Genomic DNA, 23,853 nt, shown 5'->3' with positions numbered 1-23,853 from the left:
TTTAGCTAAAAGAGAATCATTCTTAGCTTCTAGCTTGTCATTCTTAGCTTTACTCTTTCTAATAATCTTAGTGTATTGATTTAGCAATTTAACAAGATCATCATAAGAAGGTGATTCATATTCATCATCATCACTATTGCTATCATCATTGCTAGCATGTTCATCACCACTACTATCATCATTTGATACCTTGCGATCACCCTTGGCCATAAGGCATAGGTGTGTAGGGGATGATAGTGGTGGTGGCGGTGAAGATGATGAAGAGTCAATAACAATGGCGGCCACCTTCTCGTTGTCACTATCATCATCGGATGAGCCACTAGATGAATCAATGTCCGTGAGCCAATCACCGATGATGTATGCCTTTCCACTTTTCTTCTTCTTATGGAAGTCCTTCTTGCCATCTCTCTTCTTGTATGGCTTGTTTTTCTTCTTCTCATCTTCTTCTTACTTGAGTCATCTTTCTTGCCCTTGTACTTATTCTTGAACTTGTCTTTCTTGGGCTTGGTGCATTGGTGTGCTAAATGACCAAGTTCTCCACAATTGTAGCAATCCATCTCGAAGATTGGCTTCCTTCTAGAGCTTGTGAAGAACTTTTTCTTTTTGCCATCGAACTTGATGCCACTCTTGTTGAGCTTCTTTAGCATCCTGGTGGTTCTTTTCACCATGAGAGCAAGACTTGCATCATCAACTTCATCATCACTTGAGCTCTTATACTCAAGCCTTGCTTTGCCCTTCTCTTGACTAGCTTTGAATGCTAAGTCCTTGTTTTTCTTCTTGGTAGAGGATGAGCCATCTTGTGCTATGATGTGCATGTACATCTCATGAGCATTTATCTTTCCCAAGATTTGTGTCGGTGTAGCAGTGGAAAGATCACCTTAATGAAGCACGGTCACAATATGCCCATATTTGTCAATGAGGAGGACTCTCAAAATCTTTCTTACAACATCAGATGGTTTCATTTGAGTGAGTCCAAGCCCATTGACTTCCTCTACAAGAACATTCAAACATGAGTACATCTCATTAGCACATTCTTTAGGAAGCATCTTAAAAGAGTTAAGCTTTTTCATGACAAGATGATAGCGTTCCTCACGCTTACTCTTTATTCCCTCATGGAGCGCACAAACGTCCGACCATAGTGCATGGGTGTCTTTGTGGTTTCTCACCTGGTTGAACACATCTTTGTAAAGGCCTCTAAAGATGATGTTTTGAGTCTTTGCATTCCATTTTTCATAATTCACCTCATCGCCTTGTAGGTGTGTAGCATCCCAAGGTTTTGGGAAGCCTTGTAAGGCGGCTCTAAGTATTCCAACATCTAGAGCTTCTAGATACGCCTCCATGCAGATTTTCCAATAAGGAAAATTATCCCCCTCAAAGATAGGAGGAGGTCCATCCCGTGAGACATCTTTCTCTAGGTGGTTAAGCCTAAATACGTGAGCACGTGGCTCTGATACCAATTGAAAGGATCAAGATGCCCAAGAGGGGGGGTGAATTGGGCTAATTCTAATTTTTTTGCAATAAATAAACCCTACGGTTAGCCCAATTAACCCTTGTGCCTAGAAAGTGTTTCTAATGTTCTACCGCACAAAAAGTCTTGCAACCTAAGTTTCAATCCTACTCTAGCATGGAAATTCTATGAATGTAAAGACAAGAATTGAATTACTCAAAGTAAATGCTCAAAGTACAGAGAGAAAGAGGAACATGGCGATGTTTTGCCGAGGTATCGGAGAGTCATCACTCCCCACTAGTCCTCGTTGGAGCACCTGCACAAGGGTGTAGCTCCCCCTTGATCCACGCAAGGATCAAGTGCTCTCTACGGGTTGATTCTTTGACACTCCGTCGTAGTGAATCACCCACAATCGCTCATAACTTGAGTTGGGTTAACCACAAGCTCCGTCGGATGATCACCAAGCTCCCAATCACCACCAAGCCATCTAGGTGATGGCGATCACTAAGAGTAACAAGCATGAACTCTCACTTGACCACGACAAGCCTAATAAGAAGGGTGGATGCACACTTTGCTACTCCTGCTTTCACTAATGAGGGCTCTCTTTGGGATTCTCAAATCTCAATCACCTCACTAGGACCTTGCACTTCTTGGCACTCTCAAAGGTGTTTCTCAGCTGTTGGAATGAGCAAAAGTACCCTCACACACGAATGGAGGAAGTATTTATAAACCCAGCTGAAAAACGAACCGTTATGTGCCTCTGCGGGTTGACCGGACGCTCCAGTCAGTTCACCCTAAACTCCAGTGTTTAAGTTGTGACCGGACGCGTCTGGTCACGATTTTCCCTCTCTGGAACCTTACTGGAGTAGACCGGACGCTAGCACCCAGCGTTCGGTTGCTCACCTCTCAGCGTCCGGTCACGCCAGACGATTTCACCTTGATCAAATGAATTGACCGGACTCTGAGCCAGTGTCCAGTCACTTCAGAACTAGCGTCCGGTCAACATTTGACCCTCCATTCACTTCCAACTCTCGATCATGCGTGGATGAAGTTTGCTCCAATTGATCTAAGGGCTTTTTAGGAGCTACCTAGTGCTAGATTTAACAAGTGTGCACCACACCTAACTCATTAGACTCATCTAGGTCAAGCTACCCATCCATACCCCCCTTAATAGTACGACCAAAGGAAAAATAAAGTCATAAACTACTCTAAGTGTCTCTTCAACACCAAACGACACTTAGAACTAGCCCATCCTTAACCTTGTCGTCCATCCATTGAAAACCGAAACGATTTTCATCGTAGGGGCATGACCACCATAATTGCCCAATCGATCTCTATTACCGTGACCTAACTTAATTGCCTCTGTAAAACACGCGTTAGTCACAGTAATCATGTATTGTCATTAATCATCGAAACCCAACTAGGGGCCTAGATGCTTTCATCGTTATACTAGTATTCATGTGATGTTACATGATGTATTACAGGTTGTTTCTCTAGTATTCTTAAGGTTTCCCCCTCCCCCAAATTATTCAAGTTCCATATATTGTGTGTTTTACTGTTTTGTAATGTTTCTATAGTACCTAGGAGATGTTCCATGGTATATTTTCTGTTGCTCACGTAGTATCCATGGGATGTTCCATGATATATTTTTTATTGTTCATATAGTAATAATGAGATGTTATGCGGTGCAATTAGGTTGTTCATTGGTATCCATGGTGTATTCATTTTTTCTACTATTATACATGAATATTATGAATAAAATTCATCTGAAACTAGATTTTCTTATTTTCCTCTGTCTAAAAACATGTCTTTTGTATTTTTGTATATATCTCATAGCATTTTTGTATCTATAATATTTCGGTAATATCTACTTGAACTATTTTTCTATAATTTAATAAGGTTATTCTCACAATATTTATGAGGTGTAATTTAAATTATCTCTATATTATTTTTATATTATTGATGAGATATTACATGGTGTATTCTAAACTATTCATATAATATTTTTAACATTTTCATAATGTATTATGGATTTTCCAAAGTAACCATGTTATATACAAGGTGTATTTGCAATGTTTGTCATAGTGTTCAAACGATACATATAAGATGTTACATGATGTACTAGCAAGCATGTCCGTGTACAATTTCTTGCGCGACAATTTGATAGTGGCAATGAATAAATACAAAATTCAACTTAAAACAATGCAAATTTATAAGTTTGCGTGACAACCTTTTCTAACAGCGTCGTCATATATAGAACCAAAATATGTAACCTCAATGCAACACACCAACAATTTTGTCAGTTCAAATAACATCCAAAATCCATGTAGAGCTAAATCTATATTTTATGCCTAATATTGGAAAGGGAAAATTTCTCTTACGTGTTTTTTTGTGCGTCAGCCATCTCACTGCACCGCACTCCTCTTTGCATCTCACTATAAATATTAATATTTTCAAAGTTAATAATGTTTAACTTCTCAAAAAAAGAGAACATTTATTTTCTGATAGAGGAAGTATTTGTTTAGGTGTCTCAACAAGTTCTCCCGATAATATAGGGTGTGTTTGGTTACATGGGCTAGCCTAGCCTGACTTAAGGCTAGTCTAAGTTTGGCTCCAGCAACACAATCTGTCGTTGTTTGGTTCGCTGGTATAGAGCAATTCCAACAGCTAGGCTATTCTTATTTTGGAGGTTGTTTTAGAATTTGTATAGCAAAAAGTAGACTCCAAAAGATGTGTTATTTGGTTTTGTAAAATAGGAAGCTGGCTATCCCTTAATTTTAGGTGACCATATAAAAGCCAACAATGGACGCTAGCTATCTGAAGATGAGAAATACAAGACTGTTGCACAAACCTCTTCTTGTCTTGAAGAGTTTTCTATTTTACAGCTAAACTATGAAATTTGTCTAGTAATTTTAGGCAAACAGTTGGAGTTGCTCTAAGCTAAGCCTGCAAAGCAAATCTGTTGTTTGGTTGCCTGGCTAGTAAGAGCGAGAGGATGGCGGTGAGCCTCCGCTTCTCCTATGAGTGGCCTCCCTCCCACCTCTCTCCTCTCCTCTTTCTCGTCCTGGGCGAGCGCGAGCCTCCTCTTCTTCTCCCTAGCAGATGGCAGCGGCATGGGCTCGTCGCCCATGAAAGGATCAAGATGTCCAAGATAGAGGTGAATTGGGTTAATCTAAAATTTCTCGCAACAATTAAGTTCTACCGCTTAGCCCATTTCACCCCTTATGCCTAATAGTGTTCTCTATTTGTTCTACCGCACAAAAGTTTTACACCCTAAATTCCAATCCTATTCTAGCATGGTAATTCTAAGAATACAAAGACACGAAGTAAATGCTAGAATATAAATGCTCAAAGTAAAGGGAGGGAAAAGAACACGATGATATTTTTCTAAGGTATCGAAGAGTCGCCACTCCCCACTAGTCCTCGTTGGAGCACCCGCACAAGGGTGTAGCTCCCCCTCGATCCGTGCAAGAACCAAGTGCTCTCTATGGGCTGATTCTTTGTCTCTCCGACACGGTGAATCGCCCATAACCGCTCAGAAGACGAGTTGGGCCATCCACAATCACCACCGGATGATTGCTAAGCTTCCAATCACCACCGAGCCGTTTAGGTGATGGCGATCACCAAAAGTAACAAGCACAAACTCTCACTTGACTATGAAAGCCTAATGAGAAAGGTGGATGCACATTTGCTACTACCTATTGACTAATGAGGTCCTTAATCTTGGATTAACAAATCTCAATCACCCTATTAGGCTCTTGCACTTCCTTGAACTCCAAATGGTTGCCTCAACTGATCAAATGAACAAGAGAGCTAGAATGGACGAGTTAGGGAAGTATAAGTACTCCCACACAAGCCACTAGTAGTTGGTGTCAAAAACACCTTTCTGCTGTGCTCCGGACGGGACCCAAAGGGATGGTCTGAACCAACACAACTCAGTCCGACCCTCACAAAATGAACAGTGTTGCCAGTGTGTCAGAAGTGACCGCTGGACCGAGTCCAAGTTCATTTCTCCTCTCTGGAACCTTTCTGTACTAGTCCGGACCGAGCTCACCATTGGTTTGGACAGGTACTATTCACCGAGTCTAGACGCGCCTGACACAGACCCTAGGCAACCGGACCCAGGTGACATAGTCCAGACGCCCCATTTCCCTCAGTCCGGACCAAGCGCGCGCGCCTGAGAAGCTTTTAGGAAGTGCCACGTGTCCTCTGGACCCTCTACCATGGTCCAGACCATGCTCTAAACCTCAGTCCGGAGCAACAACCCCCCAAATTCACTTCCAATTCAAACACTTTATGAAAGGGTGAAAGGTCCTTGTTTGGTTTTGGTAATTGAGTGACAACTTAGGTGGACTAATTGTGTTTATATGAGATACACAGGTGATTAGTCCACAGGTACATGTGTGTGAGCAACATATGCCATGAAGGTGAAAATGGCTTGGAGATGTTGCAAAGCTCACACATGTGATGATGAAGGAGCTTAAATACACATGAGACATGACATTGAGTCATGTGATCAAGGTGGAGAAGATCAAGACAAGACTTGGCTTGATGGACCGGTTGCAAGCGTGAAGGGCAAGTCAAAGGCTTTGGAGTGATGGACCGCGTGGCGGTGAAGCTTGAGCAAGACTTGGCGCCGATGGACGATGGCAACAGTGAAGAGCAAGTGGAGTCAAGATCGATGAACCAATATGATCATGTGATGATATGAAGTGGATCATATCATTGTTGATCGTGTTGGTGCATGTGTTGCATCAACATTGGAGGAGATGGAATGGAATGCGCAAGGCAAAGGTATAACCTAGGGCATTTCATTTCACCGGTCATAGGTGTGTAGAGATGTTTATGACCGGGTTTAGGATAGATGGCCGTACTATCAAGAGGGGCAAACTTGTTTGCATATCGGTCATCTAGTGCCACTCGAGTGATCTAACTTTGCATTGTCGCTAGGATCGAGTGGCGTGGCAAGTTGAGTGGCTAACATCCTTTGGAAAATGATTGTGAAAATGCTAACACACATACACATGGTGGTGTACACTTGGTGGTGTTGGCACATTTACAAAGGAGGTGGTGTTTGCAGGGTTGAGATGGGTTTGGGTCCCTCTCTCTCTCCCGCCGAGCTTGTGAGGCGGGATTCGGCGCTTTCGGGAAAATAGAATGCCTATTTTCTATTGCGCCGGATGCAAATTCTTGTGGTTAGCACACTTGAGCAAGGGTGAAGAGAATGGAGAAGATGCTAGCGTCGGTCTACTGACCGAACGCTGGATCTGAATGCACCGGACGCTGGCAGGCTGCGTCCGGTCGCGCTGACGTGGAGTGTTGCAGTAGCTGGAGAGTGACCGGACGCTGGCTGCGTCTGATCGCGTTCGACCGGACGCGTCCGGTCATGCTCGGGAGCTTACTGGAAACGACCGGACGCTGGGGGTTCAGCGTCCGGTCAGTTGAGTGCTGCTGCGTCCGGTCAGGTCAAGTGACCGTTGGAACCGGGACACGTGGTCGTCTGTGGGCGACCGGACGCTGAGGTCCAGCGTCCGGTCAACACGACCGGAGCGTCCGGTCGGCCCGACCGTTGCCCAGTGAAGGGGTAACGGCTAGTTTAGCCCTTGGGGCTATAAATAGAAGTGGCCCTCGGCCATGGCTGGTGCTGAGCACCTTGGGGGACTTTGTGTCCATGCTTGAGAGTGCTTGGGAGCCCTCCATCACACACATACTTGATAGCGATCATCCGATTGTGTGAGAGAGCGATTCTAGTGCGATTGCATCGTGAGGTTGCATCGAGTGGCACTAGGTGATCGAGTTGCGAGCCAGTGGTGCTTGTTACTCTTGGAGGTTGCCACCTCCTAGACGGCTTGGTGGTGGTCTCCGTCGAAGCGCGCAAGAAGCTTGTGCGGCGCTCCGGAGAAGTGCTTGTGAGGGGTATTGTGCTCGCCCCGCGGGAGCCGCGAAGAGCAACTCTAGTAAAGCGTGTCATTGAGCTACCCTCACTCAAGGGGTTGGTTGTGCGGCACCCTATTGAGGGTTTGGCGAGTGATGCCAATCAGCGCATGAACCACCAAGTGAGCGGTCGACACAACGGGGACTAGCGTGTTGGCAAACACGTGAACCTCGGGAGAAAAATCATCGTGTCAACCTTGTTCTTCCCGTTGGTTTGCATCCCCATTACACAAGCTTGCATTTACTTTCATATATATTAAGCTTGTGTAGTTGCTCTTGTAATTAGATAGCTTGTGTAGCTTGCTAATTACCTTCATGCTTGTGTAGCATAGAAGTAGCTCCCTTGCGTGGCTAATTTGGTTTGTGTAACCTTGTTAGTCACATTACTTAGTTTGTGTAGCTAAGTAATTGCGCTCTCTAATTTGGCTTTTATCGCCTTGTTATTGAGCTTTGCTAGTGAGCTTAGTTAGCTTTGTGCTTTTGCTTACTAGCAAGTATAGGAGCTCCCTTGTTGCTTAAAGTACTAGTAGCATAGGTTTGTGTGACCTTGCTCCTAGAATTATTTAGAAGAGCTCTAGCTAGCCCGGCACCTTTGTTGCATAATTGTTATCTTTGCAAGGTGTTAGTGAACATATATAGTGGGGTATAGTCTTGGCTAGACCGATAGTTTTAAATTCCGCATTTGTATCGGTTAGCCGACGCGATTAAGTTTTAGAAAAGACTATTCACCCCCCCTCTAGTCCGCCATCTCGACCCTTCAAAGGGGTTTGTTCCACTTGATCTTTAGGCAATCCCTGAGCTACCTAGTGCTAAGTTTGACAAGTGTTCACCACACCTAACATATTAAGCTCACCTAGGTCAAGCTATTAGTTCATACCCCCCTTAATAGTATGGCCAAAGAAAAAACAAAGTCCTAAACTACTCTAAGTGTCTCTCCAACGCCTATCGATACTTCGAACTAGTTCATCCTTAACCGTCTATCCTTTGATAGAGGCATGAAAACCATTGATTGCCCAAACAATTATCATTATCGTAATCTAACTTAAATTGACTCTACAAAACACACGTTAATCATAATAATCTTATAGGGGCCTAGATGCTTTCAGCCCCGCGTGGCAGAATAGCTCCTCCACGAGATCCGGGCGGCGGCACCTCCCTCCACGAGATCAGGGCAACGACGGCAAACCAGCGAGATCCACGTGTGGCGGGCGTGGAGATACACGCACGGCCAGGCATGGCTGCTCGCGCGGGCCAGTGGTGCGGCCGAGGCAGCGCGGTGGCCAGAGCGTGGTGGCCGGAGCTGAGGGAGATGGCCGGCAAACCCTCCTCTTTTTCGCGCATGGTAGCCGGAGCTGAGGGAGATGACCGGCAGACCCTCCCCTTCCTTGAGTGTTGTGGCCGGAGCAGACGGAGATGGCCGGCGGACACACCCATATTGCACCATCTTAGCGGTCGTGTCATCCCAACTTCGGTTACTCCATTAGAGATATATACATAGCAATGGCACATTGCAGACTGGTTACAAATCCTCTTACCTAATAATTTTCTATAAGGCAAAGGAAAACCAATTTCCACTAAACAGTAATTGTAAACACACGTTTATTAGAAATTATCAGAGGGAAAATGTCTACTACAGCTGTTGGAACAAATGTTTCCTACAAGACAACAAAAGAATCAATGGGACGAGTTCTTGGAAGTTGCTACATGAGCGATAAATCTGAATGAAACCCCAGCACCCGGCTTGCAGGATGATAATAGCTTGAAGCAGGGTAAATCTGGGAGAACCCCACCACCCGGCTTGCAGGATAATAATAGCCTGAAGCAGGGTACAACTGAAATTGGCTGCCACACGGCTCATCCGGTTTTGTCATGGTGAAATTGGACCACGATGCATGTGATATTGTCAGCGCTGCCACGAGAGTAAGCAATCTCTGTCAATTTCCGAGCTGCAGACTCTGGCGCCTCCTCTGATTTCCCAAGGGAAACAGCTTCCTTTTTTCATAAAAGCATCAACAACATTGTTATTAATTAAGTGAAGACACCAGTATGAGCAGAGCTGCCCATTTTGTGAGCAATAAGAATGTAACCCCAAAGCAAACAGTAAAAACAGTGAGGTGATGCTTGATTGCTTTCATACAATTAAATTTACGTAAAAAGAAAAGTAACTGCCTGCTTTGAAGAATGACTGAATTGTGGAAGAGTTATTACCTCATTTTCCACAACATCCCAAAGCCCGTCACTAGCAAGAACCAGGCATTCCAGCTCACCATTGACCTGTTCTTCCTGCAGTTTATTAGAAAAATAATAATTACCAAAGTCCTATGTCTGTGAATGAAGTTCTACAGATCAACCAATAAATAAATATACATAGTTGCAGCAGCTATCAACTGATGCACCCAGCTATCAACTGATGCACCAGCAATAGTAACAATCACATATTAACGGTACAGCTTCTCTTGCTTCCAATTGCATATCAATGGCAGTTAATAAATAAACTGTTAAATGGCATTCAGGACTATGGTTTAGTTGTACACATAATGAATAACATATATTTTTGTTTTTTTTGGGCAATTCTAATGTAACAAAACTGGTAAAAAACTGGCTTCCCCTAAATTAAGTTGTTAACAACAAAAGATACTTGGAATTTTTGCAAAATCAATTACAGTTTCTCACCTGAATTTCAGGTTCTGCCACTACATATGGCTTCAGTAAACGATTGCCAAATGCACGGGACATTGCCAATACACCACCTACCCTCCAAGTACCTGGGAAAATGCCACATCAAGAAGATGATATGTTTATCATTCAAAGAAAAAAATGATGACTTGAAAAATAAGGCTACTCCACTACGATACCAAGCAATACTCGAATGGGTGTATGGAAACCTAACATGTTCAAGCTCCCAGGAAGACAGATGGCTATAGATGAATAGCAGAAGCCTTTTGCAATGTGCCTTGTCAACTTCAGCTAATGCAAGCAAATTAGCCCAATGTATAAAAGAACGAAGAGCACATGCTTACCAGCCCAAATGACAATACCACCAGCATTTTCAATTCTCTTTCGCTCATCAATCCTGTTAGGTTTGTGATCTTCTGAAAGTGCCATAGCTAGAAAAAACAAATAGATGAACTGTCAGGCATTTCTCACAGGGTTGCACAGAATCAAAGTGACATAAATTCAATGAGAAACCCTATGAACCAAACTGTCATGGATGATTCTGTATTAACTATAACAAAGGTTAACTGGATATTATATTGATATGAGGAACAGAGTGATGCCAAGATTTTGCTTCGTGATTTAGATTCAATAGACCAGACCATACATCAACTGACAAATGTGACATGAAAATGAAATACAAATATGCTACTTAAAATACCTACTTCCAGTATGCAATACCTTTGCCAGCTTTTGAAATAACAGCACGAGAATCACCAACATTTGCAACATACAGATGGTCACCCACCAAAACTGCAGTTGATGCTGTTGAACCATCATCCCTGAAAGCGCTTGCTTCCGATTCCAAGAAATCTGTATCTGTTTTCTGATATGTTTCGCCTGTTTTTTTTTTTCATAAATTTCAAGTTTAGCAGATAAACATGTTGCGGCACCAACAAGAATGGCAACAGGAAGTCTACAGTAAAGCTGAAGAGAAAAATTACTTATAGCAAGCTTTGTATCCGTCAAGAAATCAGGGTGCTTGAGAAGGTTCTCAAACAAGTGCTCCCTCAAATACTCAGCAGCACGTGATCCACCATGACCTAATCATCAAGATTTTGAAAAGAAAAACATGGTAGCAAAAAATAAACACAAAAACAAAGGCCAAGATTGGAGTCCATACCATCAAAAACACCAAACAGGCTAACAGCTTGTCCATCGATTTCAGTTAGTTTTACATCATAGAAATCCTCCATTGTGGCTCTCTTCCCTCTAAAACTTGAGTATCCACAACTCAGTTTACCATCTTCTCTGTCACAATTTTAGCATTGTGTTAATCAGGGCATCATGCCAAACACTCAAGAGTCTCAGAGTGCGTCTACAGCAGAAAAGGATAAACAAAGGTATTCTTGTACAGCAATAAATAATTTCAATGTTCGAAGCTATAAACAGTGTTTACGAGCTATTCAATTAATCGCGATAAGTCGGCCTAATCAATCCCTTCAGGTTGACCAGGGACACTGAGGCGACTAGCTTGACTAGAAACATAGTCGTCGCCTAATCGTGGTTAGTCATCCGACTCAGGCCGTTCTTTCATGGGCTAGATCAACTGGCCTTAGAGGTCGGCTATTGGGCTGCAAATGTAGCCTGCTAGGGCTAGCATATGTGTGCCCAGGACTTCACCAAAAGGTAGAGAACGGAGGCGCCGGAGTTCCTCTTCTCCCGCACCGCCACAACTACTCCCACTGCGTGATTCCTCTCTTCCTAGGCCGTGCTCGTTTCCTCCTCTCCCGCACATGATTCGTCCGCTACTGAATAGGTCAAGCCGCCGACAAGTCCATCCCTCGTTCTGCAGGCGCCAGCGCTGCCCCCCTGCGCCTGCCAGTTCAAGCTGCCGCCCCTCTTCATGAAGCTGCTCCAGGAAGATGAGCTCCTCCTCTGATGGTGAGTGTGCCCCTTCCCTCCATCTTCTTGCCATGCATCCTGCTTGCTTGCTGTGCCACTCCCCTCTGTTTGCTTGTTGCTACTCTGCTTGCTTGCTATTAATCGAATCTCAAGTCACCAACCAGCCATTAATGTAGTCTCGATGCTTGCTTTATTGTCTATACTATACAGTATATATAGTATGTATATGTCCTGGAATATATTGGACGACTAGGACCGACTAGGCTCTACTAGTTGGTCTGGTCACCTGGCCAGTCCCATGGCGACTAGGGTTGACTATACAATTTGTAAACATTAGCTACAAATGCTGCAGAGAATTGAAGCCTAATAAGATCACAAAGCAAACCGTTAATGTTATATTTGTTGCTCTAGTATCACTATGTTTCAAACAAAAATGAGTTCTATTCTACCTATAACAACCATTACAGAATGGACTCAATACATATTCTTCTTTTTAAGATTTGCAGCTATACTTTCATAGCTGTACTTGGCCAATCAAATATGCCATCCAGCATTCTTTACAACTTTTGATTTTCTATACAGCACAGAAATGGGATGGAGGTTGAAGGACTTTGATAACTTGATCTTGGGCAACTGTAGCCGGTTCAGTCTCACTCAAGCGCACAACACCCCAACCAATACCCATGCAAACGGATGAACACTACCATTTGCTTAAAAAGACATGATAATTCTGACTGCTTAATCTGACTATCTGAGCCATCAGAGTGCAAACTTGCAAACCATATTGCTATCTGCCGACCTCTATGTGCGAAATATAGAACTGCAAAAGCCTATCTCAGAGTCATGCTCTAGAAGTTGATTTAAGTTGTGGTCATGAGACCAATACATGTACTTGCATTGAGGTGTTCACAAGGAGCAACTTTCATATAAATGCGACAAAGTTTTAGCACTATAAATCTTAAACTTGATAAATTTAGAACTGAAAAACTGAAACACATTAACTGGTTCATATATGGTGTCGCCAAAATCTTATATTTAAGTTTATAATCTATATGACCTTGATGTGGTACAAGTAACCACTCACAATAATTAACATAGAGAGGTTTTACTGGAAGGTAAAAAGGCAGCATCATAGCAGTAAAACACCATAATAATAAATAAACGACTCTACATTTATGTTCATTATTAAAGAACGATCTGTCTCAAAAAGGCATGGCACCAGCCGCTCACTTACATCTTAGAATAATATCATTTTTTAGTTCTAATGTGTGTCAAGGAATAGTAGAATGTGGTGCCAAATGACTAACGCATCTGTAGTAACAAAAAGCACAAGGTGCATTTGCATGTTTCAGTGTTCAGGCCAATTAGTCTCTTACACTGCAGGCAATACAAAACAGAATGCAAAACTGGACACAAATGCAGCATTCTAACCGGTTCAGATGCTCCGTTCCGCACCACGACATGCAAGTGCCGACAGGTTACATTACTAGCCTCAAACAAAGCACACGCACATACATCACCTCTCGCATCCGCCGCTGGCGTAGCCGCCGTCGTGCGCCTGGGGCACGGCCCCCACCGCGCGGCGCTGCGGCTGCACCTGCCCCGCCACCGCCCCGGCCCCCGCCTCCGCGGCGGCGGCTGCGGCGGCAGAGGCAGAGTCAGAGGAGTCCAGCATCATCCTTCCCGTGACCGCCCGGAACCCGCGCCAGCCGTGTCCGTGTCCGTGCCGGGGCGTCACGCGCACATCCGCCGCGCGGCCACACAGGATCCTGGGCCCCCGGCGCCTGCCCGCAGACGCCGCCGCACGCAGCACCAGCGCCCTCAGGAGGCTACCGATGCATACCATCTCATGGCTGCTGACTCCACCACTCGCCTGCCCGGATGCCGCGGCCGCGCCCCGAGGCGAGATCCGCTGGTTTAATGGCTTCGGATCTGGGGAAAGGGAGGGCAGGGAGGAGGAAGCGGCGGGAGGGGACGTAATGGCCGGTGCCAGATTCCGCTACCGCCTGCCTCCTCCCCGCTAGAAAAAGGCACCGGGTTTCAAGGAATTATTATCGATAATAATTGGTGTGTTGCCTGATATTACTTTTTTCATTACAAAAAACTATGCCTAGATTAGCCGAATAGAGATAAAAAAAAATTGCGTGCTAGAAAAAGCTTGCAATGCTTTAGGAGCTGGCAATCCGCTTTACAACGAATTTTGAATATAAATTTAGCTATAACGCGGCATCCCAGGTAAACACCTAGTATATTATTATACCACCAAAAAAATAACGAAGAGTATGGTCGGCTTCCCCCGCCCCCGCGCTTATACGGTAAAAGAACCCACGTCAAAAAAAAAAAAAGTTTCCAAAAATATACAGCAAAAAAAAAAACGTAAAAAAACCACGGTCCTGTTTCGAATCCTTATCCTTACCAAACTAAATCCTACATACCCACGCAAAAATATACGGCAAAAAAACATAAAAAAAAACTATCGTCCCGTTTCAAATCCTTATCCTTACCAAACTAAATCATGCACGCCCACATGCAAACGTGTGCTAAAAAAAGCTCCCCTAGAGTGTGGATCCAATTCGTTAAAAAAAAAAGAAAATAACTTACACCAATACGCTAAAAAAAAATCCAGTCCGGATCCACTTCGTGAAACAGAAACGTAAGTACAACGTATTGGAAATAGAAAAAATAAATATACATATAAACATAATTTACACCAATACATTAATGCACGAGGACTCCGCTGTCCGACACTAATGTAGCGGTGGCAGCAGCCATGACTAGCGCACTGGCACTACTGCCCTTCTTGATGGCGGCGGCCGTCTCGATCCACCACCTCCTCAGCGGTTTGGCCGTCACCACTGGTGCCCATGATGACGCGGATACGCCAGCGATCATTGACTCGGGCCCGGTTTGGTTTACTGAAACTTGGCTGAATTGGCTGAAAACACTGTTCTAGCTGAATTGTTGTGAAAAAAAATACTATTCCGACTTAAAAAAAACAAGCTGAATAGTGCGGATTATAAGATAAGCCGAACGCTGCTTATGTGCGTGGCGACGTAGACAACAAACTCGGAGACCTTGGACGTGAGCTTCGGCAACAACAACATGTTCAGCCTCACGCAGTGCATGAGCTACCTCTCGATCCGGCTCTGCCCCACGGAGTGCCAGCTCTGCTACGCCTACTAGGCGCAGGGACGCGTGAAGCTGCCGCACCGCCTCCTTACCGACGGCGGGATATGCAACTTTGAAGCTGGCCGTGGCCATTGGTTGTTTGAGTCTTAACGTAATTAGATTTATCATGTTAATTTATATTTTCCCTGTAATCTTTCTCTTGATTTACACAATTTTGGTGATAAAGATCATAAAATAGACTTTAACTTCGTCTAAGCCACAATCCTCGTGCATCGACGTAGGCAAGGCAAAAATATATTTGTTACCTGTGCAACGTATGGTCATATATCTAGTATAAATATTAAACTACGTCCCCAAAAATTCCTATATCCAATCTTTTAAAATTAGAAGTTTTTATGGAAAACATGTAAGTGCGATTGGAAAACTTACTCCTAATCTTGATTTTTTAGTGAGATTGGGAAAACATGTCCCCGACAACTCCTTATCTTAACTACCAATCTTGCTACCAGAGTACTAGTAAAATTTGTTTCATATTTTTAGAGTTAAAATGATTTTTCTATGATTTTTTACAAGATCATACATGCATAAAGGGGCGTCCACTATGCTCCAGAGGGACCGTTCGGAAAAAAAAAAGGATGGATTGTCAGCTAGAACACTTAAAAGCAATGTGTTCGTGTGTGTTTTCTCGGACGTTCGGCCAGGGGATTATCCGCCAGGACATGTCCAGCATGCAAAAATCATGCCTAAAATGATTTTGGTTGCATTCGGACACCGATTTAAATGCGGTTTGTTTCTATATCCTCCTAGTGGTGTGGGAAAGCCATTCTAGGTGTTGAATGTTGTAAACTGTGGATCGATTAGGGTAGATCTAGACGGTTTGCTGTTTAACATGATGAGCTAGAACAAGTAGAGAGTGGGAGATAGGGTAGAGATGCTGGTGTTGAACCTGAGCCTTCGGATGAAGTCGCGGTTGAGCTGGCCATCACTAGGTTCGTTGATGGAGGCAGCACACGGGCAGCGACGGGTGGAGTAGAGGTTGCACGGACGTCGATGCAGTGCAGACGGGGCGTAGCAGTGACGACGGCGAGAGTCAGCGGAGCTTCCCGTCGCTGGCTGCGCGCCCTCTTAGATCGGTCTAGGGTTTGTCGGTGGGTTTGCGGCTCACGACGAACCTCGTGCTTTGAGCCGCCGGCCCCCACCTCTTTATATAGCGCAGTGCGACGGGGGCCCACCAACCATGTAGAGTTGGGCGCCCCCGATCAGGGCGCGTGACCAAGGCCCAATAAGCCGTTGGGCTTATTGGTTAGGAAGATCAATCTAACATTCTCCCCCTTGATCTCACTATTACTTTTATGTTTAAACTTTAAAACTTCAATCCTTTTATCCTTACTCATTTCTTCACAGATGATGCATAGAGCATGTCTCATCGTCACGGTCAATCGCCGATAGATTTAACAGCTACAATGCACAGTCTCTGATCTGAAATAGTTACTTTAACTTTTGGGCCCTTTATAGTCCAGGAATCATAGGCTTTCCCTTAAACCCATGCCGGCTACATGTTCTCTGAACACGTTGGGTGGTAAGCCTTTTGTAAGCGGATCCGCGAGCATCTTTTCGGTACTTATATGCTCAAGACTTATCATTTGATCCAGGACTTTATCCTTCACAACATAATACTTTATGTCAATGTGTTTGGCAGCACCACTTGACCTATTGTTGTGAGCATACTGTACTGCTGGATTATTATCGCAGTATAACTTCAGTGGTCTATTGATGTCGTCAACCACCTTCAAACCGGGTATGAACTTCTTTAGCCAGTTCACCTGCCCCGTTGCCTCATAACACGCTACAAACTCGGCATACATTGTGGACGATGTAGTGACGGTTTGCTTTGAGCTTTTCCATGAAATAGCTCCCCCTGCGAGAGTAAACACATATCCAGACGTAGGATTTTCTATTATCTCCCGCATAATCAGAATCTGAATATCCCACTATATGGAGTGAATCAGATATTCTATACGTCATCATGAGGCCTTTCGTTCCTTGCAAATAACGCAAGACTTTATTTACCAATTTTCCAGTGTTCTATTCCAGGAATTGCTCTGGAAATCTACCAAGTAACCCGGTAACAAATGCCAAGTCAGGATGCGTACACACTTGAGCATATTGCAAGCTTCCGACAGCTGAAGCATATGGAACCACTTTCATTTGATCGATCTCATATTGGTTCCTGGGGCATTGAAAATCCCCATATCTGTCGCCCTTGACTATAGGAGCAGGTGAGGGACTACATTTGTGCATACTGAATTTCTTTAAGACTTTTTCTATGTATGCCTTTTGTGACAGTCCTAATACCCATTTACTTCTATCTCGATGAATCTCGATCTCTAGAACGAACGAAGCTTCACCAAGATCTTTCATATCAAACTTTGAGGACAAAAACTTCTTTGTCTTCAGTAGTAGACTGACATCACTACTAGCAAGTAAGATATCATCCACATACAGGACAAGGAAGATAAACTTCCCATTCTTAAACTTTGCGTAGACACAATTGTCCTCAATATTATCTTTAAACCCAAAATTCTTTATTGTCTGATCAAACTTCAAGTACCACTGTCTTGAAGCTTGTTTTAATCCATAAATAGATTTCTTTAGGCGGCATCCCAGACGTTCTTTTCCTTCCATGACAAAACCTTTCGGTTGTGCCATGTAAACATTTTCCTCTAAGTTCTCCGTTGAGAAATGCCGTCTTTACATCCATCTGATGTAATTCCAAATCAGTAATGTGCCACTAATGCCATTATGATTCTGAAGGAATCCTTACATGAGACTGGAGAAAAGGTCTCATTGTAATCAATCCCTTCTCTTTGTGTAAAGCCTTTTGCCACAAGTCGGGCTTTATATCTCTCTATATTCTCTTGAGAGTCAAGTTTTGTTTTGTAGACCCATTTACAGCCTACTGTTTTGGCTCCTTTAGGAATTATCTCCAAATCCCAAACTTTATTTGCATTCATTGATCTCATCTCATCTTCCATGGCCTCAAGCCACTTTGATGAATGATCACTTTTCATGGCTTCTTCAAATGAGGTGGGATCATCCTCTATTTGAAATTCTTCAGTGTTGTACACTTCATAATCAGCAGGAATAGCTGATTTTCTAACTCTTTGAGACCTTCTAGGGGCCTCCTCAATTGGCACATTTTCTGTTTGAGGCTGTTGCTGCTCCCCCTCATGTGTGGCAATAGGTTCTATAGGATCCTGAGGTACAGGTTCTTCATCATCATTCATTGTTGCCATAGGCAGGGATAACAACAGGTGCTGGCACCACAGTGTCTTATACTGTTGGTGCAGCAACAGCAGGTAGTGAGAAAAATGGCTCATGAATGATCAGAGTGGGTGCATACACCCGCTTCTCTTCAAGGTCAATTTCTCGAGCTACCATGCTCCCCCTAATCATTTCATCCTCTAGGAAGACAGCGTGTCTCGTTTCCACAAACTTTGTATGTCTGTTAGGACAGTAGAAACGAAAACCTTTTGACTTTTCTGGGTAGCCAATGAAATGGCAACTCACTGTTTTGGGATCTAGCTTCCCAATGTTTGGGTTAAAAACTTTAGCCTCAGCAGGGCTCCCCCACACACGTAAGTGGTTCAGTGAGGGTACTCTTCCTGTCCACAACTCATACGGTGTTTTGGGCACCGACTTACTTGGTACTCTATTGAGAATATGAATGGTGGTTTTTAACGCCTCCATCCACAGACTCGTGGGTAAAGTGGAGTAACTTATCATACTACGCACCATATCCATCAGGGTACGGTTACGCCTTTCAGCTACTCCATTCTGCTGAGGTTCGCCCGGTGTTGAATACTGGGCGACTATACCATTCTCCTGTAAGAACCTTGCAAAAGGTCCAGGAACTTGTCCATATGGGGTATGCCGACCGTAGTACTCTCCTCCACTGGTCAGACCTGACTATCTTAATCTTTAAATCATGCTGATTTTCAACTTCTACTTTAAATATTTTAAATTTATCCAACGCTTCTGTTCTTTCTTTAATTGGATAAATGTAGCCAAACCGAGAGTAATCGTCTGTGAATGTTATGAATGAATCATAACCATCCACACTTTTCACAGGAAAAGGACCACATATGTCTATGTGAATAATCTGTAGGATTCCTGTGCTTCGTTTGGCATCTTTCTTAATTTTCTTTACATACTTTCCTTTTATGCAATCTCTACATTGTTCTAACTCTGAGAGCTCTAATGGAGGAAGAATATCATTCTTAACTAGTCTTTCTATTCTCCCCCTCGAAATATGGCCTAAACGACAGTGCCATAATTTCGACAACGCATCGTGAGCTCTCTTACGTTTTCTGTTTCCATTGTTCGATGAGGATACATTTTCATTCACATCACATACGGAATTCACATTTTCACGAAGTGATAACAAATAAAGCTCGTCTTGTCGGAAGGCAAGACCAACACATTTATTATTAAGCAATATCTGACATTTGCCATTTCCAAAATGGCAATCATAACCATCATGGTCCAACTTTGATACACTAATCAGGTTTCTTTGCAAAGAAGGTACATAAAGAACATCTCTAAGAAAAAGTATGAAGCCATCTGGAAGCTCTAGAGGAAGATCTCCAACGGCCTCAACATCTGCTTGTACTCCATTTGCGACTTTAATGAAACTTTCGCTTCTTTGCAAAGTTCTCATCGAACGGAATCCCTGTAATGAATTAGCAACATGAATAGTTGCACCTGAATCAATCCACCAAGTAGATTTTGAAAACTTTACATACAAGGATTCATTTACGAACGTAATAATGTTCTCACCTTTATTCTTCATAATCATCTTTAAGAAATCAGGACAATTCTTTTTATAATGTCCCGTCTTCTTGCAGTGGAGACACTGGTCTTTAGCCACTAGGAATTGCTGGTTCTGAGACTGTTGCATGGGACCTTTTCCAGATGACTTGGAGGAAGAGCTGTTATTATAGTTCTTTTTCTTATCTTTTAGGTAGTTGACAGAACCACCTTGTGAAACTTTTATTCTTTCCTCCTCCTGCACACACATGGCTATGAGCTTTTCCAAATCCCATTTTTCAGGTTGTATGTTGTAATTAACAACAAAGGTGTCAAATTCTTTGGGCAAGGAAGCAAAAATTAAATGAATAAGAAACTCATCCTTGAGTGCCAAATCCATTGGTTTGAGCTTAGATGCCAGATTGCTCATTCTCAGTATGTGCTCTCTAATACCACTGCCGCCACCAGAGTACCTTTCTGTAACCAGCTGCTTGATCAGCTGGGTTGTATATGTCTTTGAAGAGCCAGTGAACTGACTCTTTATTCTATCTAGGTACTCTGTGACCGTGTCACAGTCTGGAATTGAGCCCACAATAGCAGGCTCAATGGTGTTCTTTATCACTGCCAAACACTTCTTGTTGGCAGTGACCCATTTCCTATGCTCAAGGTCATAGGACATCTTTACCGGAGCAAAATCCCGCTCTCTATTCTGCCATGCAGCATCAGTCTCATCAGTCTCCCTCACCGGTGCCACAGGTTCTCTAGGACACGGTGTGGTGACAACCCAGTCCACCCCAGCGAGGATAAAGGCCAGGTCTATCTTTTTCTTCCACTCAATATAGTTATCACCTTTTAGAGTGGGGATCTCTTTGATACAACTCATTAAGTTGTATCCTCCTGAAAACACAATTCAAATAGTGTGAGAACAGAAATAACAACAATAATTGCATGCCTTAGTTTAACGTTGGTCAAAATTAAAACATACAATTATTTTATACATTAAATCTACATCACCGTTGGGCAGAAATAGAAATAATGCATAATCATTTAAAATTATAATATTGCTATTAACAACGTTGGTCAGAAAATAACAATATCATAATCAACTCATTTTTAATCTCTTGGCTCTTAAAATCAAATTCTCCCGTTGGTTCGAATTTAATTAAAAGTCCATAATTACTTTAAACACGCAGCGGAAACTTTAACATTTAATAATCATTTTCCTATTTTCCAGAAGCAACTTTACTATTTACTGAACAAAAAATATCGTTGGATAAATTTTGTACAGAAAATTATCATAAAAATTCAATTCAAATTGATCAAACTGTTTTCTGGAAAATAAGAAAAACAAAAACTGTGACTGTACTATTTTATTTGGCCATTTCGGCCCGACCAGCACACGCGCGGCCCAGCAAAATGCGGCCCATGGCCTGTTCTCGCGCGCGCGCCAGCGCACCCGGCCCAACACCCCGCGGCCTAGCCGCTCGCGCCTGCTGTCCTGGCCCAGCTTCCCTCGGCCCAGCCGCGTGCGCCAGCGCACCCCCGCGCCCAGGCCGCAACTTGGGCCTGGGCCGGGAATTCGGCCTCGCACCCTTTCCCGCCTGGGCTGCGGTGCTGGCCCACTCGCTCGTGGCCATTCGTCCAGATCGAGCGGTGGAGCGCACAGCTTGGGGCATCAAAAGCCCGGCCGGCCGTGCCCCCCCCCGAAAACCCTAGACCATTTCTCTTTCTCCTCTCCTCTCCCACGGCGACGGTAGCGAAGACAAAGGGAGCGTGCGGCCACCTCGTCACCGGAGAAGAAGGGAGGACGACACCGGTGCCAAGCCCCTCACCAGTGCGCGCGCTCGCCCATGGCAGAGCGCGCCGCCGTCGAGCGGCTTTGGACCGCTGTCCTGAGCCACGGCCAAGCCGGGCCTCTGTCCGCTCACCAACCATGGCGGCGGTGATCACCGCCCGCACGGTGGTGGCTTTCCGCGCGACGGTGGTGTCGGGAGGATCGGGTAGGTTCCCCTCTTCATCTTTTTCCTTCCCCAAAACCCGATCTAGGGTTAGGGTTTCATTTCTAGGGTTAGGGTTCTTTCTGATCCGATCCGAGATCGGGATCCTTTTCATCCTTTTCCGGTTTCTTTGATTCGGATTTTGCACGATTTCCCGATTAGGGTTAGGGTTAGGATTGGGGATGAAACTATTTTCTTCTTCCCCCCGATTTGAAATTGGTTCTTTTCCCTTCTCAGTCAATCACCGAGCGGGTTAGGATGTCGAGACCATGTCTCAATCTGTTCTCACTTTTCCCGTACCCGATTGAGGATTAGGGTTCGATTTCTTTCTTTCCTCGATCCAGATCTACCGCTAGAAAAAGGCTCCGATACCATTGTTGTAAACTGTGGATCAACTAGGGTAGATCTAGACGGTTTGCTGTTTAACATGATGAACTAGAACAAGTAGAGAGTGGGAGATAGGGTAGAGATGCTGGTGTTGAACCTGAGCCTTCGGATGAAGTCGCGGTTGAGCTGGCCATCACTGGTTCGTTGATGGAGGCAGCACACGGGCAGCGACGGGTGGAGTAGAGGTTGCACGGATGTCGATGCAGTGCAGACGGGGCGTAGCAGTGACGACGGCGAGAGTCAGCGGAGCTTCCCGTCGCTGGCTGCGCGCCCTCTTAGATCGGTCTAGGGTTTGTCGGTGGGTTTGCGGCTCACGACGAACCTCGTGCTTTGAGCCGCCGGCCCCCACCTCTTTATATAGCGCAGTGCGACGGGGGCCCACCAACCATGTAGGGTTGGGCGCCTCCGATCAGGGCGCGTGACCAAGGCCCAATAAGCTGTTGGGCTTATTGGTTAGGAGATCAATTTGATTATGCATAGTGTGTGAGGAGCTCAAGCTCATCCCGGGTGGTGGTGCCCATGGAGCTTTGTGGGGAGGGTGATCTAGAGGGGATGGAGAGGGAGATGACTTGGGACATGCTCACCATGGCGTGAGGAATCTCTAATCGTAGCGGACTCCTTTGGGACGCGAATAAGGGTCCTTAGATGCCCCTTAGACTATATAATCAGTAGTCGTCGCCCGTGTTGGGGTTTGAGTTTTGCTTTAGATCAATCTGTCTTTGAATAGTCGTCGCTATCGGTTTCTGAAACCCCAAAATTCTAGAACTTTAGACATATATCTACAATTGTCATTTTACTTGAGTTACATTTTATCTTGTTCTTGTTTGTGCTCTTTGATTTGTAGCAGGGATTAGCCTTCTCGGCGAGGTCAATCAGATTGTGACACGGTTGTTGAAGATGTGGTGCTAAGGTTGTAGGATTTAGGTCTTTGTGATAACATCGCAGAAAGGTCTCCGGGCACTGATTTACACGCTCTGTTTGACCATTTGACTGTGGATGATATGCAGTGGACGTGCAAAGATCAACTTTGGCAAGTTTGAAGAGTTCCTACCACAGGTTGCTTGTGAAGATGCGGTCACGATCTGAGATGATAGCCTGAGGCATGCCGTGGTGCTTGTACACATGAGACAAGAAGAGCTTGGCCACCGATGAAGCAGTAAATGGATGTTTTAGAACCAGAAAGTGAGCATATTTGGAAAACATATCCACAACCACGAGAATGCAATTGAATGAACCGGATACCGGAAGACCTTCAATGAAATCTAATGAGATTACCTTCCAAGCACGATTGGGTACCGGAAGAGGCTGTAGCAAACCTAGCAACTTAGAACGGTCTGGTTTCGCCTGCTGATAGACGGAGCATGCTGAGATAAACTGATGAACTGCAGCATTCATACCTTGCCAAGCAAAGAATTGCTTAATACGGCGGATGGTGACTGGAATACCAGAGTGCCCACCGACCGCATTGGCATGTAAGGTAGTGATGAGCTGTGCCTGGAGAGCAGTATCTTGACCGATCCAGATGCGAGACTTGTACCACAAAAATTCCATTGCTGAATGTAAAATGAGGAACAACTTGAGTATCCAGGA

The 23,853-nt window shown here is 44.3% G+C and overlaps 1 protein-coding gene across 3 annotated transcripts; it reads right to left on the bottom strand.

Moving 5' to 3' along the window:
- Positions 1-8,937: 8,937 nt before the first annotated feature.
- Positions 8,938-13,962, bottom strand: LOC136466963 (probable protein phosphatase 2C member 13, mitochondrial). Of its 3 annotated transcripts, none has more exons than XM_066465504.1 (8): positions 13,462-13,962; positions 11,220-11,347; positions 11,041-11,139; positions 10,778-10,936; positions 10,402-10,488; positions 10,055-10,146; positions 9,590-9,664; positions 8,938-9,373 (listed from the first exon to the last, which is right to left on the bottom strand). In XM_066465504.1, the coding sequence occupies exons 1-8, from the start codon at positions 13,785-13,787 to the stop codon at positions 9,236-9,238; spliced, it is 1,104 nt and encodes a 367-aa protein (XP_066321601.1). In that variant the 5' UTR covers positions 13,788-13,962; the 3' UTR covers positions 8,938-9,235. The 3 variants fall into 3 exon arrangements, with proteins under 3 accessions (XP_066321601.1, XP_066321602.1, XP_066321603.1); XM_066465505.1 differs by having other exon boundaries at positions 13,457-13,592; XM_066465506.1 differs by having other exon boundaries at positions 11,220-11,342; positions 13,462-13,592.
- Between the last annotated feature and the right edge of the window lie 9,891 nt (positions 13,963-23,853).

This window comes from Miscanthus floridulus, chromosome 7 (assembly GCF_019320115.1).
Source record: "Miscanthus floridulus cultivar M001 chromosome 7, ASM1932011v1, whole genome shotgun sequence".
NCBI lineage: Eukaryota > Viridiplantae > Streptophyta > Magnoliopsida > Poales > Poaceae > Miscanthus > Miscanthus floridulus.
Note: the sequence above shows the minus strand (reverse complement) of the source record. Positions and strands in the feature narration are given on the sequence as shown.

What these genes read in the sequence shown, in the direction of transcription:
- LOC136466963 (XM_066465504.1), bottom strand. Translation starts at nt 13,787, where the DNA reads ATGGTATGCATCGGTAGCCTCCTGAGGGCGCTGGTGCTGCGTGCGGCG. An exon ending in CCTGTTTGGTGTTTTTGATG is followed by an intron (nt 11,140 to 11,219) that starts GTATGGACTCCA and finishes CTTGATGATTAG; the next exon opens with GTCATGGTGGATCACGTGCT. An exon ending in TGGTATTGTCATTTGGGCTG is followed by an intron (nt 10,147 to 10,401) that starts GTAAGCATGTGC and finishes GCATTTTCCCAG; the next exon opens with GTACTTGGAGGGTAGGTGGT.